Raw genomic sequence first — 19,051 nt, forward strand, 5'->3', positions numbered from 1 at the left:
AAGGAGAGATTTGTTAGCCTATGACCTTGTATGCACCCGCTATTGATTCAGTACTTTGTATCCATACAATCTCTGTTAAGTAGTAACATCCATCTAGTAGGCTTAGCTAAGTTGTCTAGCTAAAGCAGTGAGCTCCTAAATGCTTCGATGTAATTAGGAATGAAACCATGTAATTATAAGTTGTAAATCCCGATTTGAGATTTTCAACAAAAACATGGTACATCACAATTCCAAAAATTGTAAAACTGAGCTGTTATTTTCACGGCAAAATAGTATTTCCCTTGTAAAAATGCTGTGATCATTTACTGAATTATTACTGCAACTTTTATGTACATCAGAGCCTAACATCCTTATCCACATTTATAATCTTTATTCACATCATCCTTCAGAGAGTACATTTCGCACTCACAAAAGGGAAAAGTATTTGTACAGTATGAAGAAAAATTCTTGCTTTACAAAAATGTGACTCAACTCGTAATCACAATGAATTCATAACTGAGAAATAATATCAATGAAGGTATCTTGTCTGCAGGGAATTGTTAGACCACCCATTGGATGATCAAATCCAAATTCTTGTTCAGCCTCACTTAGCAAGTCTTGGAATGAAAGTTGGTTGAGGTATGATACAGGAATGACAAACCGCTGTCTCTCGCTCTCCCCAACATAAACCGCTAAATAACCTTTTGGGACATCTGCTAAATTATGTGAACCACCTCGACTTGAATTTGAAAAAGACCGCCGAAGAATTTTCTTTGCATGAGTTACACTTGGACGACGGAAACCCATGATTTTATGTCTTTCTGGAGAAATGTCCGGTGCAAGTTTATTGGAGAAAGAAGAAGAGAAGAGTTGAGAATATTCAGAGGCTTGAATGAATAATGGCAATGAAAGTCTCATGAAATAAATATAGTTAAAGTTTTATGTAGGATTTGTCCTCTGTTGAAAGAAATATGTGGTGACAATTAAGACCATATTAGGGCATAGAAGGGACACTGATGACATGGTGCTGTTTTCCACCTCAACTTCAATATTTTAGGTGAAATACTGCTGGACAGAATGCAGTACTTCAACAGAAATATATTCTCAATCACCACCAATTAATGTATTTTGACAAGATGATGAATTTGAAGACAGAGCCATGTGAACTTGCAAATGCTTCTGTCTTTAGATTTTTTTTCAATCCCATTCAATTTCTTGCAGACCACTCACTCAAACTTTCTTATAACATCCTGTTAATTGTTAGGATTACCAGTGATCTTGTCGGCGTATCTTCAGAACATGAGTAGGACACTATGTTTTATTTAGTTTCAATACGTTTTCAGTTTGTGCAGTTATGAAAAGATGTAGCTGTAGGGTATTATGATTCTTCATTTCTACTCGTATATTTTTCTTGATTAGATGGAAAGACATGTCCATGTGATTTTCCACGAGAAAATGACTATCAACTGGCTCCACCACGGTCCTTCACCAATCATATTTTTTCCGTAACCAATGTCCTTGAGAAATTGGAAGTCATAGCCATGTGAACATTGAAAAGCTTGAGCAGCTGGGTCACTTGACAATACGGATTCAATTGCCACTCTCGGCAGCTGTATAGATGTAACTAAAACTGTTTACAATATATCCCACCTTTAAGATAATTCCCTAGCTAATTAGATCACAGACAGGCTTGTGACAACGTGGAGCCAATGCTAATTATTTGTCGACAAATTTTTTCGTAGCAATTAATATTTTTCCTCGTCATTCTTTGCAATTTCTAAAGACAACGTGGCACTTAATGTTTTGTTCAGTGTTGACATTGACTCGCGAGTTGTTCTTGATTAGTTGGAAGAAAAGTCGATGTGATATTTCGCTAATGTTGTCTCGTCACTTGGGTCCTTTACCACAAATCATTTCATGCAACTGATGATCTTCACCGTACCACTTCATCTATATATATGCATGAAAATCAGATTCCGGAGCAAAGCAACACAAGTTTTCTACACCAAAATATTTCTTAGAGCTTAAATTTATCAGATCATTTGAAATCTTAACAGAGAAATTTTAATACCATGGGCTTCCTGATAACATTCATCAAGGTACACAGATGAATGTTTTGCAGAAAAAGTATAAGAACTGTATAAGAAGAAATGTAGAGAGAGAATCAAGAGAATGCAGACTTTGTTATTTCTTAGAGATAGAAAAGAGATAATCATACTACGATTCGATACAAGCTTATTTAACAGCCAAGTGTAGCTTATCAGCTAAGCTATCAATGTAACTAACTTTTAACAAACTAACAGACTACAATAGCTGATGTGGCATTCCTAACTAACTGTGATGATGTGTCAAATGATGTGGCAGTAGTCATATATCTTCAACATTTCCGGTTGCCTGGTATTGCACATGCTAAGAAAAACCAACCACCATCAAGCTCGTCAGATGTTCCTAAAGGTTATTTTGCAGTCTATGTTGGGAAAGGGGAGAGCCAAACAAGCGGTTCGTGATTCCGGTTTCATATTTGAACCAGTCCTTTTTCCAAGATCTGTTAAGTCGAGCTGAAGAAGAATTTGGATACGATCATCCAATGGGTAGTATCACACTACCCTGCAGTGAAGATACCTTCATCTCACTTCCCGTTTGTGTGAGTAAACGCTAAGGAAGTGAATATGTGTTCCAAATTCATGCCCAAAGCATCATCATTTTGGAACTCGCGATATATCAAGCTGAAGAATAGGCTAAGATATGATTGAATATATCCAAACGCCTTCTTTAGTCGTCAAGCTGCTCAGCAGTAAGATACACAAAATTAAGTAGTCAGAATGACCATTTCATGAACTACAAAAAGAGTCAAATGCTTTCTTTGAAGCCCGTATGGTGTAAATTCTTCATTTGTAATTCTTCATCCATTCTTGTCTTATACTTTTCATTTTACTTCTTGGCATTGAACTTGTTATCGGTGCTTGTTAAGATTTGTATCTAATATTTAGGAGTTCATTTTAATTTTCTCATTGAATCATTAATCTAGAGCAAGTTATGTAACTTTCTTTGTACAGTCTTTTATTGTATCATACACACAAAATTCTCATACATTACCAATTTTACATAGCATTGGAGCAAAGTTCCCTGAGTTTTTGCTTTGTAGCCCTCCACTACAAATCCAAGACACTTTCCACAAACAATATGGGTGATATTAATTAATAAAAAACTAATAGTCGAAATATTCTTTTGATAAGATGAGAGATTTTTTATATAGACTTTTAGGAATTTAATTTATGATTTGTAGTTTTGACCTTCTTTCGAGAGCTTAGCATTCGACCATCGTTTTAGATTAAATGCCTATTTGAGACATGGTTTTGAATATTCCTACTAATGTGAATTTGAGGTTTGCCGATTAATCTTCCGCATTAAGTCACTAAGTAGGATAGGTAGCACTTATTTATGAACGAATTTGAGAGTGTTACACCAACGCTACTGCCGACTACACTCTCTTGTGCTCAACAAGTCGTCCATTGTCCAGGCCAGTGAAACTCTAAAATAAACTTATTTGAGTGATATTATAGTATAAATAAATAAGTTTATTTGATGGATTCTTTGTAGGGCTCATTCTACATCGTATTTCAATTATCCAAACCATCCATCTTTTAGGTGTTTCCTCATCGATCATTTCTACGAAAAATCACCCAAATCCGAAACCATTTGACCACTAGATTAAATGGTAGTTATATTAGTATTTCTTTGAAAAACCATGTTCGTCTCTTTTCTTCACTACAATTAGATGGCTTAATAGTTTTGAATTTGCCTAATTTTTTATAAAGATGATCTATGAATGTTGTCAAAATATGTTTATTCTAGCTAATTGCCCTAAAAATTTCATGAAAATTACAAGAAATGAATCGATGTGGATCATAAATACATTTAAATACTCCCTCATGTGTTTTGGAGAGCAAAAATGAAGTTTACATATATAGGATAAAAGACAACTTTACCACCTTAGACCATCTCCAAATGAGATGTTAAACACGTAATAATATTTTAAGGCAGATAGAGGCTTCAACTGATATATCAATCTTATGTGGATTCTATTGTGTGCTGTCAATTTTGACATATGAGAAAATATGATGTCAATATTAGATAAAATATGATTTCATTTCATGAAAGGATAAAGTTACACTTTGAGTATTTATGTACAAGTATCTTGTAACTACTAAGGAAAAACAAATATAACAAACTAACAGATTCCTTAACCACTAAGTAATATCCCTAGATGTTGTAGTTACAATATTGCCCTTTATATCCCCCTTCAAACGAAACTGAGGTACTTGAAGATGAAGTTTGTCACGGAGGAACATGAATCTTGACTTGGAAAGAGATTTGGTACAAATGTCAGCCACCTGATCTTGAGTACAAACAAAATGCACAAAGATCTGTTTTGCCAAGACTTTTCCTAAATGTAATGGTAGTCTATTTCAACATGCTTTGTCCGAGCTTGAAAAATAGGGTTCTTGGCAAGAGATATGGCTGAAATATTGTCACATCATAGTTGGGGAGAACAAGGCAAGCAATAACCAATGTCAACCAACAGTTTACATATCCAGGTAATCTCAGGCGCAGTGTTGGCAAGAGATCTGTACTCTGTCTCTATGGAAGATCGTGCTACAGTTGGATGCTTTTTAGCACTCCAACTAATTAAAGAGTTTCCCATAAAGATACAATAGCCTCTAGTTGATCGTCTATCTAGAGCACAATCAGCCCAGTTAGCATATGAGAAAGCTATGAATGAGGGATTAGTTGAACATTTTAAGAACCATAAGCCAAGATCAATAGAACCCTTCAGGTACCTTAGGATTCGCTTAACTGCTTGGAGATGTGAAATTTTGGGATTTTGCATGAATTGACATACAAGGTTGATTGTAAAATTGAAATCTGATCTTGTCCAAGTAAGATATTGTAGAGCACTAACTAATGAACGATACTCAGAAGCATTCTCAAGTAATAAAGACTCATGATCAAGTTTAGAGGTGTTGAGTGGTGTACTGCAAGGTTTAGCTCCAACCATTTTGGCTTTAGATAACATTCCACGATATATTTTGTGTGAGATATGAATATGCCTCAAGATGATCTTTTAACTTTTATGCCAACAAAATAATGCAGAGCTCCAAAATCTTTGATTGGAATCAATGAGCTGAGTTGTTTAATCATTTATTGACAAGCTGCAGAAGAATGACCAGTAACTAAAATGTCATCCACATAGATTAAGATGAAAACCGAATTTTGAATATTTTTTACAAATAGAGAATGGTCACTTTGAGAACCTTCAAAGCCAAAAGAGTGAAGAGCCCCATGAAGCTTCTCATACCAAGCTCTAGGAGCTTGTTTTAAACCGTACAAGGATTTATGCAAGTGACAGACATGAGATGGCTTGGTTGAATCTTCAAAGCTAGAGGGTCGTTGCATGAAAACAAATTCAGTGAGTGGACCATGTAAAAAGGCATTGATTGCATCGAGTTGGTTTAAAACCCAATCGTATTGAGCTGCATAAGTGAGTAGAAGCCTAATGGTGACTGGTTTAGCTATAGGACTAAAGGTTTCAGTGTAGTCTAAACCTTCATGTTGATTGAATTCTTTTGCAACTAGCCGGGCTTTGTACCTATCTATAGTTCCATTTGGTTTTCTCTTGATTCGAAAGACCCACTTGTAATCTACAAGGTTTTGAAATGAAGACTTAAGGACAAGAGACCGTGTGCCAGTATTGATAAGGACATTAACTTCTTCTTACATTGCTTGATGCCAATGAGAGCGATTTGAAGCTTGAAGATAGTTTGTATGTATATAATCCACTAAGAGATGAGAGGGAAGTGGATGTTTAGTAGTCGTGAGGGTTTTAGGCTTGAAAATGCCAGACTTTGATCTTGTTTGCATTGAATGAGTGTTGATTGGTTGAGGTGGAGATAAAATGGGTGGTGTTGAGATAGCTACTAAAGAACCTAAGGTTGTATTTGTGGAATTGACAAGTGGAGGATTAGTAGTTGAAAGTAAGGAGGACAGCTGAGGTGAAGTATAATTGGTATAGATAAGTGCAAGAAAAGGTATGAATGTAAAAGTAAGAGTGGATGGAATAGTTGAATCTGAATTGGTATTAGAATGTAGAGAAATAGGTGGGGAGGTTGATATATGGTGAAATAGGAAGCTTGATTCATTGAACAGAACATGCCTAGAAATGTACATTCTTTTAGTTGCAGGATCAAGACACTTGTAGCCCTTATGATGCAAACTGTAGCCTAAGAATACACAGCCTTTACTCTTAGGATCTAACTTTGAAGAAGTATAGGGCTTTAACCATGGGAAGCAAGCGCAACCAAATACTTTCAAAGAAGTGTAAACTGGTGGTATCTATTAATGAGGTAGATTGTTGTGTCAAATTCCTCAACCCAATAGATATGAGGTACTTTGAAGGCTGCCAAAAGATTCACTAAATGGCAATGTTTGCACTTACACACCTATTTTGTTCAGGGGTGTGTGGGCAAGTTGACGCTGAATACCATGTGTAGCCAAGAATGTTGATAAATGAGTACTCAAGTACTCTCCACCCGAATTAGATCTCAAAGCAATAATTTTTGTACATAGAGAGTTTTCAACCATAGACTTATATTGCATAAAAGTGGACATTACATCAGATTTGCTTTTTAAAGGATAAAACCAACAATATCGGGTATAGTCATCCACAAAAATGACATAGTACCTAAAATCTTGAGAAAACATTATAGGTGATGGTCCCTAAACATCTATATGAATAAGTTATAAGGGGTTGCTTGTTGTACAAGTAGTAGAGACAAAAGGAAGCCTAGAACATTTACCTAATGCACAATTTAAGCAAAAGGATTTATTGGTATTTGATAAAATTGAAATACAAGATTGAGAGGCGAGCTTATTGATAATCTTGACCAAAAAAAATGACCCAAACATTGGGGCCAAAGATCTCTTGAAGCTTTCATAGATGCAGTGAATGATTTATGTTGACCATTAGGAGGAGAGGAGAAAAAGAATGGATAGAAACCATGCTTGACAGGTCATTTAAAACGCATTATTCCCGAAGAAAGATCATTCACAGTGAAGTGAGAGGGATAAAGATGCAGAGAACATTGATTATCAATCAGAAATTGATTTGCAGAGAGAAGATTGTGTTTCAAAGCAGGCACATATAACACTTTATTGAGTTTAAAAGCATTAGTAGAAGTATTCAAAACAGTAGAACCATAGTGAGTGATGGGCAAACCATTGCCATCACCAATGTACACTTATTTAGGACCGATGTAAGCTTTAGGATTTTGAAGAGTTGCATAAGAGTTGGTCATGTGTGAGGTGACTCTTGAGTCCACAAGCCAAGTAGGATTGGAAGTTGATGTGCTGGCAACCATAGCTGAATGAGAGGATTTTCCACCATAGCTAGGATTCATGCGATGAGACAATCACAAGCCTCGTGATCGAACTAATGACATACCTGGCCAGAATTTTTCTTATTATATGAAGAAAAATTATTTCAACCTCCACGATTATACGCTGATTGTTGTTTTTGGCGAATTTAATTGTTGGATCTCTGATTGTTATACGATCTGTAATTGCCACGATTGTAATTACCATGGTTTTAATTGCAATCTATTCCACGACCTTGATTGTTGAAGGCAGAAGAAGCCAAAGCAACAAACGCCTAAGAGTTAGGGTTTATTGCAAGGAATGGAAGAATACTAGCAAATGACACACCCCAACCCAGATATCCAAATGACACCTAGATCACACATGCTGGCCGACATTTAAGAGTGACGAAAGCCATGAATATATAAATATGCAAAAACATAAGGGAAACATGTATTCCAAAAGTCATACAACAAACAACAATCATAAGGAATACACAAACGCAAAAGAGACAAAAATAATGTTCCAAATTTAACATAAACGAAACAGAATGTCTAATGGTCACAAATCCGAAAGAAAAGGTGCATGAATATGTCTAGAGCATATCACTCAACGAAAGTACTAGTGAAAGGTAAGACATCAAGTTACAATTCAAAAAGAAGCCATACACAAGAGGAAGAACGTAAGTTCATTGGTAAGGAAATGCCTCGAAGCTCGGGTTGTATTCCTCGTCACTAGGTCCTGAGGGGGCGCAAAAACAAAAGGTGAGTGGACCACAAAAACAAAAGGTGAGTGGACCATAGTTTTTTATAATAATAATAATAATAATAATAATAATTGTGACAGCCCGTCCCAAAATATATCCTCGATAGTGTGAAATTCCTATCTTACCCTTGGACGTTGTGTGGTGTGATGAATTTAGGTTGTGGACCAATTCAATTTTTCCTACGTTCTTGGACCCAATTAGAACTTAGGTTTTATTTTTCTTTTGTTTTGTTTGGTGACCAACTAGGACCACACACACACACCACTCACGTTGACTCTATCTTTCTCCTCCTTCTTGGTTTTTCTTCCTTTTCCGTACAATTGTATGGTCAACTGGTGAACCAACCATTTCGTGCATGGATCGAGGCTGTGAAGGTGATATTCGTGTTCATTGCAGGCCCAGGAACTCATTTATACCTTTGGTTGGACGTGAAGACTTCGAAAACTCGAGAACCAGGAAACCCTGATGTGGTGCATAGTGACTCCGTCACGATCGCAGAGGTTTCGTTGAATTTTAAGGTTCTAGTGAGCCTTAAGACTGCTTCACAAAGATTAGGGAAGGATTTTGAAAGGTTTTGGACGTCGGGAAGCTCATTTTTGGCGAGTTACAGAGGTGGCCGGATTATCAAGATTTTTCCGGCAAGAGTTCGTGAGTTTTAGGGCATAAAAGTGAAACCGACAGTTTCAGAGGTCACCGGCACCAGACTCCGGTGAGCTGAGGTTGAAGGAAGGGAATATTCCGTCAAAGTTGATGGAATATGCTAACGGCGTTAGGTGAGACGTTTCCAGAAAACGAGCACAATCAAGCAAGACTCGGGGGCTACGACCCTTCTACATATCAGTGAGTGGGTCTTTTCCTTTCTATTGTATATATATACATATGATTGATAATTCCACAAACGTGTTTAAGTTGATTTATGCATATTACCTACATATAATTATTGTGAATGCTTTGAAGTACTAGTGTAAACTATAAATGGCTTGATCCCTGTTTAGGGTACGTAGGCAGTCTAACGAGACGTTAGATGCAGCCATACAATAATGAAGACAATAGCCTTGTTTGGGGAATTGAGGAATGTGAAGGACATTGGTGGAAAATGTGAGATTTAACCTTATGATTTGGTGGTTAAATGTTGGTTATAAATTAATGTGTGAAGAATCAAGAAATTGAAGTAAGGAAACGTAAGTAATGATAGTTAATTAAACTAATGTCTAATTGGGCTTATCACTGATAATTATGCCGAAAATAAATAGTTCGGGAGTAGGGCGTTACAACTTATGCATTTTGTTCCATATTATATATATGTATATATTTGGAAATACTATGATATGGTTAAGTTTTAGATTGCATCACGGCATATCCATATGTACATTACCTGCATATAATTATTGTGAATGCATTGAAGTGCGAAGGTGAATGTAGGACGCACAGGTAAGTTCAGGTGAGTTTATGGTATTAGTTGAAATGATTGAGTTATCGTATGACTACATTTATGTTTTAGGCAACTCCGACCTTGTTGTACAAGTTGCAATAATAGGCAACTCTGACATTGTCGTACAGGTAGCCCATGAGTCGTATATGTTATATTAAATACAGTTAGAGCTCATAAACCTGCACCCTGGTGTTAGTGTTTCTGCCCGTGGCCAGGGCACAGTCCTTCACGTGATGTTCACCTCCCGCACCTTACGCTCACCTTGGATCCAAGAGAGGTGCACAATCCTGTCGTACAGACCACTACAGGTGGTTCCGACTCGTAGGTGACCCGCGATTACTCGCACAGTCTTCACATGATCATAGCACTTGAACGTACTTATTTACACTCAATCATGTGGTATAAACCACTAAAGGTGGTTCCGACTCGTGTGCAGGGATATGTGATGAGCTATGGGTCTAGCCATACGGGCCACAAGAGGTGGATCCGGCTGACATATTACTTAGATATTGATTGATGAGACATGGATAAGTCGTACAGGTCACTATAGGTGACTCCGACTTATGAGCTAGCATTGATTGATGAGATATGGATAAGTCGTACAGGTCACTATAAGTGACTCCGACTTATGAGCTAGCATTGATTGATGAGATATGAATAAGTCGTACAGATCACTACAGGTGATTCCGACTTATGTACTAGCATTGATTGATGAGATATGGTTGCAATCGTACAGGTCACCATAGGTGACTCCGACTGACGTGCTAGTATGAGTTATTAAGCACATGATTATTTATATTGTTAATGAGATGATGTGTCGTGGTATACTTCTGGATTTACTGTTAGTATACTTTTGATTTAATACTTATACGTAGTATGATTTTCTGGAAACTATACAAGTTTTACGGCGAGGGATTACTACCTTTGATAATTGAAATGATTATGAAAAGTTTTGTTTTTACCCATTCACACTTTCTATTTTTGCACCCCTCCAAGTTCTAGTAGCAAAGTTTCATATCGACGAGGACTTGTGACACTCCCCATTTCAAGTGGCTCCTTATGATGGTATAATTATTATCTTACCTCACTATACTTTCCTTATGCTCTGTATCACATGTGAAATGGGTCCAAAACCGCTCACCACGCACTCGTGTATATAGGCACTTTTAGGTTTAAATTTATCCATATTTTACACATTATCACACTTTATGGCTTCGTCACCTTCCAAGTGTCGGCCAGCACAGCTCGATTCGGAGTCCTAATAGATATTCTGGGTCGAGGTGTGTCAATAATAATAACAATAATAATAATAATAATAATAATAAACCATTTTTCAGTAAAAAAAAAACATTTTTCCTTCTGAACATACTAACCCCCTATTCTAAAAATTCTAATATGCCGTAAAAACGTATAATAATAATACTAATAATAATATTAAACCAGTTTTTAGTAAAAAAAACCATTTTTCTTTCTGAACATACTAATTTTTCCTTCTGAACATACTAACCCCCTATTTTAAAAATTCTAATATGCCATAAAAACGTATAATAATAATAATAATAATAATAAGAAAACCATTTTTCCTTCTGAACATACTAACCCTCTGTTTTAAAAATTCTAATATGCCATAAAAATGTGTGTACGGTAATCATTTCTAGAAGTGATAGTGAATCGCCCGAAGGCAAAACCAACAAGTCTCAGAAATCAACACAACGATGTACTCAACTAGGGGTATCATAGTCGCCAAAAGGCATAACCATCACCCGAATATAAAGCTGTACGACATTGGTTATGCCAGCAAAGAAACACAGTAGGCCTCATCACCCGAAGGTGAAGCGGTACGACTTTGGGTTACGCCAAAGAAGAAACATATAGATAACATAACACATCGACACTAGCTATGGCTAGTGAAGCTGTTCGACACTAGTTTTGCCAGTGAAGCTGGGAGTATGTCATAAATATCCTCAACTGTGTCCTATGGCCATAGACTTATACATACTCAGGTTGTGTATATGTGTTGTATGATAACCCACTAGATAAGCACAGAAAACATATCTCAAAAACCTATGCCAAGCTTTGAATTCCAAAATCTCATCATCTGAAATCATAAGCAATTCCATAAACGTGATTTCCATAAACATACCCTTTTATAAACCTTAAATAGATAAATCAAAACTAATTCATAAAGGCGAATAAATCATGAATTCTCCAAAATCATAAATATAGAAATCCATAAAGCATATCATAAAACGTAATTAATTCATGAAATGTAGAATGAATACAAGCCCAATATTTATAAAAAAAACATGCAATTTGAGAAGGGGTCCACTCACCAATATTCCGCTACCGGGGAGCCATTCGAACTAGTGAGGACATGATCACTTCCAATTGACGCACCTAAACACAAATAGAGATCATTTGATAAAACTCTACTAAAACGATCAAATTTGGGAAAATGGAAGGCAACAGAGCACAGTGCCTCTGACGGAGGCCCGTACACTCCACGCGTCGGCCCTTGACAACCCTACGAGTAGCCCATGCACTGCGAGTATGCCCGCACTTGCCTTCTTCGAATTTCTGGAATTTTTCCAGATTTTTCTTCCAACTTCAAGAGCTAATTCTGAGCTCAATACAAGTCCAAATCGAGTGATTCAAAATCCAAAATGTAGTTAGGAATGTGGAGAAGCGATTCATACCTTTGGGGAGCCCAACAGAGTTTGAAGTTGGCTAGAAAAATGGCTGGAAGATGGCCAAACGACCACGGTTTCTAAATTCTAGATTTTGCACAGTGACTTCCATTATGTTTTCCGAGTTCTAACACCACCAAAATCACCCAAAAACTTACTAATTGTGAACCTAAACACGATCTACAATGATAGGGACCAATTTTGAGGCTTACCTTCATCGAAAATGGCAAAAATTTGTCAAAGAAGTCCCTTGCAAAGTGCAACTTGGGGAGGGTGTTTTCAAGGGGTTTTTCTCCCATTTCCAGGTTCTAAGGTTCACAAGGATCACAAGGGATAATGGTAGGGGTGCTACCTTGCAATGGTTGTAGGTGTGGAGGTGTACGTATGCATGTGTGAGTGTGCTCAGCAAGGGAGAGAGAGGAGAGGTGAGTGAGAGAGATGAATGAGGTAAAGAAGAAAGAAAAGAAATAATAGAGAGAAGAAGGGGACTCAGGAAAGAAAACAACTCCCTAGAAAAAAGGGCCACATGTCGACCTGGAAATGGTCCAAAGTGGAGAAATATCTCCAATTATGAAATTACAAAAATGCCCTCGACTGTACGTATGCATGTGTGAGTGTGCTCAGCAAGGGAGAGAGATGAGAGGTGAGTGAGAAAGATGAGTGAGGTAAAGAAGAAAGGAAAGAAATAATAGAGAGAAGAAGGGGACTTAGGACAGAAAACAACTCCCTAGAAAAAGGGGCCAAATGTCGACCTGGAAATGGTCCAAAGTGGAGAAATATCTCTAATTATAAAATTACAAAAATACCATCGACATTCGAAAATTCATAGAAGCTTCGTTTTAGCTCTGAATTCGATTCCGTTTGCGCCCACACGTTCGTATCGAAGAATACTACATGAATAAATTAAAAGAAAAGTTCCTACATGTCAATGAACGAGAATAAACAGAAGTCAACACTTTCGTCATTAAAGGTGTTTTCGTAATTTAATTAATTGAAACGCATAGCTCATGTCTTGTTTCACTTCTAATGGTTGCGATTGTATAATATATGATGGATCTAGTACATACTTTTGAAGAATGGAGATATGAAATACATCGTGTATCTGTGATAACTCAGGCGGTAATTCCAATCTGTAAGCAGCAACACCAATTCTTTATGTAATTCTGTAAGGGCCGATATATCGAGGACTCAAGTTTCCCTGCTTACCAAAGTGAACAACACCATTCCAAGGTGACAACTTCAAGAATACAAAATCACCAACTTCATATACTCGATCCTTAGAATGATGGTCGGCGATACTTTTCTATCAGTCTTGTGCAGTCTTCAAATTTCTTTTTATCATCTAGATGTTGGCATTCATAGTATCAATGATTTTTAGTCCTATCAATATTCATTCACCAACCTCGGTCCAACATAGTGATGTCCTACACGCTTTACCATATAATGCCTCGAATGGTGCGATACCAATGCTAGAGTGATAACTGTTGTTGTAGGTGAACTCAACCAAAGAAAAATAGTCATCCCAGCTACCCTTCCACTGAAGAACGCAAGTCCTTAACATGTCCTCAACATGTCCTCAAGAGTTTGGATCGTCCTCTCGGATTGACCATCTATCTGTGGGTGGTAAGCAGTGCTATACAATAATTTAGTATTCAAGGCGTCATGAAATGCTTTCCAAAATCTAAAGGTAAATCTTGGATCTCGATCTGATACGATGGTGTCAGGTACACCGTGATACTTAATGGTGTTTTCGATAAATAGCTTTGTTGACTTCTCCAGTTTATAATTCTATCAGACGGGTATGAAATGAGCTAACTTAGTAAGTCTATCTACAATCACCCATATGTCGTTATACTTCAACCGGGTCTTCGGTAACCCATACACAAAATCCATAATGATATCCTCTCATTTCCTAACTGGAATCGGAAGGTTCTGCAGTAGTCCATCGGGTTTCTTCCTTTCCACTTTTACTTGTTGACAGACTATACATTTTCGTAATACCCAGATGCATGGCATATGTCGACTTGTGCGCTTCATCAAGAATCTCCGTCTTCACTGCATCATTATCTTTAGGCACAAATAACATGTTTCCTTACATCAAGATTTCATGTTTCCATATTCTCAGATCCCGTCTTAACCCATTTTTCACTTGTTCTTTTAAGTCTACACACTGTTGATCGTGTTCTTGAGTTTCTCGTACTAAATCCACCAACATCGATCTAACCTATAAATGAGCCAATATTACTCCTTATGGATCAGGTATCAAAGAAATACCAGTTCCTCTGAGAGAAAATAATACTGGAACATGAACAGCCCAGAGAAAGGCAAGTTATCCGTGAGATTTCCGGCTAAGAACGTTAGCTACAACACTTGTATGTCCAGGATGATACTCAATAGTGCAATCGTAGTCACTAATGAGTTCCATCCACCTCCACTATCTCAGGTTAAGCTAATTCTGAGTGAAAACATACTTTAAGCTCTTATGATCCGTAAAAATATGACATTTCTCGCCATAAAGATAATGCCGCCATATTTTCAACGTAAACACCACAGCGGCTAATTCTAGGTTGTGAGTGGGATAATTCCTCTCGTGAGGTTTAAGTTGCCTGGAAGCATATGTGATAACTTTTCCATGTTACATCAACATGCAGCCCTAACCTGACAAAGATGCATCACTATAAACTTTAAATTCACCGCCATCATCCGTAAGAGCGAGGACATGGGCATGAGTAAGGCGATATTTCAACTCCTGGAAGCTCCATTCACAATCTTCGTCCCACTCATATTTCATGCCTTTCTGAGTCAGCATGGTAAGCGGCAAAACAATCGTCAAGAAATCCTACACAAGGCGTCGATAATAACCAACTAGACCAAGAAAACTTCTAACTTCAGTAACATTCTTAGATTGCTCCAATGCTGCAGAACGTTTATGAGGATCCACACAAATTCCTTCAACAGAAACGACATGTCCGACAAAACTAATCTGATCCAGCCAAAACTGACACTTGCTGAACCTCGCATAAAGCTGAAGTTTTCTCAATTTTTCCAACACGAGCCTCAAATGTTTCGCATGCTTAGCCTCGTCGTTGGAATAGACTAAGATGTCGTCGATAAATATAATCATGAACCAGTTAAGATACAGCATGAAAACTCAATTCATCAAGTCCATAAAGGTTGCGAGTGCATTTGTCAATCCAATTGGCATAACACAGAATTCGTAGTGCCCATATCAAGTGCAAAAAGCAGTCTTCGGAACATCTTCTTTTCGGATCAGTAGCTGATGATAGATCAAATGGAGATCAATCTTAAAATACGTGAGCGCCCCTCAATTAATCGAACAAATTATCGATGCGAGGTAATGGATAACGAATTTTTACTGTAACTTGGTTAAGCTGTCGGTAATTAATACAGAGTCTCATCAACCCATCATTCTTCTTCACAAATAGAACAAGAGCAACCCAAGAAGACATACTAGGTTGAATATAACCTTTATCTGAAAGTTCTTGGAGTTAAATCTCTAATTCTCTTAACTCGGCCAGTGTCATATGATAAGGTGTTAAAGAAATAAAATTAGTACCTGGAAGTAAGTCAATGGTGAATTCCACTACTCATGCCGGTGGCATCCTAAGTAGATCATCAGGAAAAACATCGGTGAACTCATTCATAACATACACATATTTAACACCAATATAATGTTCACCATGTGTAACCATATGGGCCAATAATCATTCACATCCTTTCTGTAACGACTTCATCGCCTTGGTGGCAGAAATAATAGTATTCTGAAGAATTCTTCATTCTCCCTAAAACACAACATCTGGTTGTACATGTCGGGGAAAGGTCACTAATTTATGCCTACAACTCACATGTCATGCTTAGCTAACCAGTTCATCCCTAGAATAAGATCAAACTCTACCAAGTTAAAAAGAATCAGATTAGCCTCCATAAGTACTCCTACGTAAACTGGACATTTCTAAATTCCCACTTAGAACAAAATAATTCACCATAAGGTAACTATATGAACTTATCAAAACCAATTTAAGATGGTTGTGAGTTCACGACCCGTGCTAACTGTGATGATATAAATGAAAATGTAGTCCCCGGATCAATCAAAACACGAACCTAACGTTCAAAAGCAAATAACATACCGGTGATTACTCTGGGGTCATGCTTACCCTCATGTTATGTCATGGCATTAATACATCCTGTAACCTGCTGTCCCACACTGTTGCTATAACCTTCACGAGTGAAAAAATCCTGATTACCCGGCTTGCACGATTACTCTGAGTACGGCTACCAGAAGCTATTCTTGAATTCTATTATTATCCTTGACTTTGGTTCTAAGTACCCGAGTTGTTGCCTCATCCATAACCTGAACCAGATGCAATCCTTTCGGTAGGTCGACCAGTAGGGCAATCACGAGCGTAGTGTCCAGTGCCTTCATATCTAAAGCATGAATCGCTCCCTGTAACACAATTTCCCAGGTGACATCTGCCACAACGCATACACAACATAACAACGGGTGTGAAGTGGTTGAAAGACTACCTTGCTGCCTCATTACCTGATCCTTTACTAGAAGATTCGGAACCCTGACCATGATGCTTGAATGATAAAGAATGTCTAGGGCTGATATTAGAAGATGAGGACCGTTCTTAGGTGCTCCGAGATCAAAAACCTCGACCCCGAGTAAACTGATTTTGAGGCTAATTTTGATTGCTGGAAGTAAAAAATGACCGTTCTACTCTCAAGGCTGCTTGGATCATACTCTCATAAGAATCATACTGCAGTGCTGACCTATGAGATGAATCTCATTAGCTAGAGCAATGTTAAGCTGGTTCATCATCTCTTGAGGGTGCTCATAAACGGAGAAGACATGCCCCGCCAAACGTCTAAAATTACAGTCAAGCTCCATCACTAACATATTGCCCTGGCGTATATCGTAAAAGTCTTATCTCTTGCTTGCTTTATATTGGGGACATAGAAAATAGTTTGCAAAGAGTCTCCAAAAAGTTCTCCATGTCATTGTTGGATTAGATGACCGAGATCGCTTCGTAGACTCCCACCAAATCTTTGCACCACCTCTAAGGAAATGTCCTGTTGTCTTCGCCCGCTCTTCTGTAGGGCAATTCATAACTTCAAAAATATCTTTAACCTTTTCAAAGCCAATCCTCGGCCTCCTCATACTCGCCCACGACATTTAAATTAGTAACACCATGGCTTCAAGCAATTTCCACATAAGTGTGGCTCTGTCCATTATTCCTAGAGAACGCATGTCGCAAAGCAACAACCAATTGTTGAAACCCACTCAAAACACCAATACGTGGACAACGAGGTACATTACTACCACGAGGCACATTCCCACCAAAAGTATTCATGATTCTAAGAAACAACCAAAAATAAAGTTTAGCATAACAAAAGATTTCACAATCAACAATGGAAGAATTTACAGTCAATAAAGTAGAATGGAATCCTAAGAATGCTATGGACCAACAACAATGAAACAATAGAGTGGAACCAACAAAATCAGATCAATAAGACCAAATCGATAAGACGGAATCAATAAAATTGAATCAACAGCGCTCTAATACCAAACTAACATGACTCAACCTAGATATCTAAATGATGTGCTGGCTGAAACTTGAGAGTGACGAAAGTCATGAATATATAAATATGAAAGAACATAAAGGAAACATATATTCCAAAAGTCATACAACAAACAACAATCACAAGAAATATACAAATGCTAAAGAGACAATTATAATGTTCCGAATTAAACATGAATGAAACAGAATGTCCAACGATCACAAATCTGAAAGAAAATGTCCAGAGCATACCATTAAACGGAAGTACTAGTGAAAGGTAAGACATCAAGTTACAATTATTCATAAAGAAGCCATACGCAAGTGGAAGAACACAAGTTCACTAGTAAGGAAATGCCTCGAAGCTTAGGTCGTATTCCTCGTCACTAGGTCCTGAGGGGGCTCAAAAACAAAAGGTAAGTGGACTATAATAATAATAATAATAATAATAATAATAATAATAATAATAATAATAATAATAATAATAATAATAATAGGAAGAAGAAGAAGAAGAAGAAGAAAACCATAGACACCCTAAGGCAAACCAATGAGTCTCCAAAATCAACACGATGATGCACTTAACTAGGGGTATCATAGTCGCCCGAAGGTATAACCATCACCCGAAGGTGAAGCTATACGACATTGGGTTACAGCAGTGAAGAAATATGGTAGGCCCCATCACCTGAAGGTGAAGCTGTACAACTTGGGTTTACCCCGGAGAAGAAACATATAAATAACATAACACACCGACACTAGTCGTGGCTAGTGAGGTTGTCCGACACTAGTTTCGCCAGTGAAGCTGGGAATATGTCATAAATATCCTCAACTATGTCTAATGGCCATAGACGTATACATACTTAGGTTTTGTGTATATGTTGTATGATAACCCACTAGATAAGCACATAAAACATACCTCAAAAACCCATGCCAAGTTTAGAATTCCATAATCTCAACATTCGAAATCATAAGCAATTCCATAAACGTGATTTTCATAAACATGCCATTTTATAAACCTTAAATAGATAAATCAAAACTAATTCATATAGGCGAATAAATCATGAATTCTCCAAAATCATAAATATAGAAATTCGTAAAGCATAGTATAAAATGTAATTAATCCATGAAATGTAGAAGAATGCAAGCCTAATATTTTATAAAAACATGCAATTTAAGAAGGGGTCCACTCATAAATATT

At 37.3% G+C, this 19,051-nt stretch overlaps 1 protein-coding gene and 1 long non-coding RNA gene across 2 annotated transcripts; both read right to left on the minus strand.

The window, feature by feature from the left end:
• Nucleotides 1-275: 275 nt before the first annotated feature.
• On the minus strand, nucleotides 276-967 carry LOC126584918 (auxin-responsive protein SAUR21-like). The gene has a single exon (XM_050249290.1). It carries the CDS (start codon nucleotides 895-897, stop codon nucleotides 490-492), a length of 408 nt encoding a protein of 135 aa, XP_050105247.1. The 5' UTR covers nucleotides 898-967; the 3' UTR covers nucleotides 276-489.
• A 6,971-nt stretch (nucleotides 968-7,938) lies between these two features.
• Nucleotides 7,939-12,717, minus strand: LOC126584932 (uncharacterized). Its single transcript, XR_007610190.1, has 3 exons — nucleotides 12,287-12,717; nucleotides 11,924-11,987; nucleotides 7,939-8,133 (listed from the first exon to the last, which is right to left on the minus strand). It is a non-coding gene; the product is annotated as an uncharacterized LOC126584932 (long non-coding RNA).
• Nucleotides 12,718-19,051: the final 6,334 nt, after the last annotated feature.

The sequence above is a fragment of the Malus sylvestris genome, chromosome 10, assembly GCF_916048215.2.
Source record: "Malus sylvestris chromosome 10, drMalSylv7.2, whole genome shotgun sequence".
Lineage (NCBI taxonomy): Eukaryota > Viridiplantae > Streptophyta > Magnoliopsida > Rosales > Rosaceae > Malus > Malus sylvestris.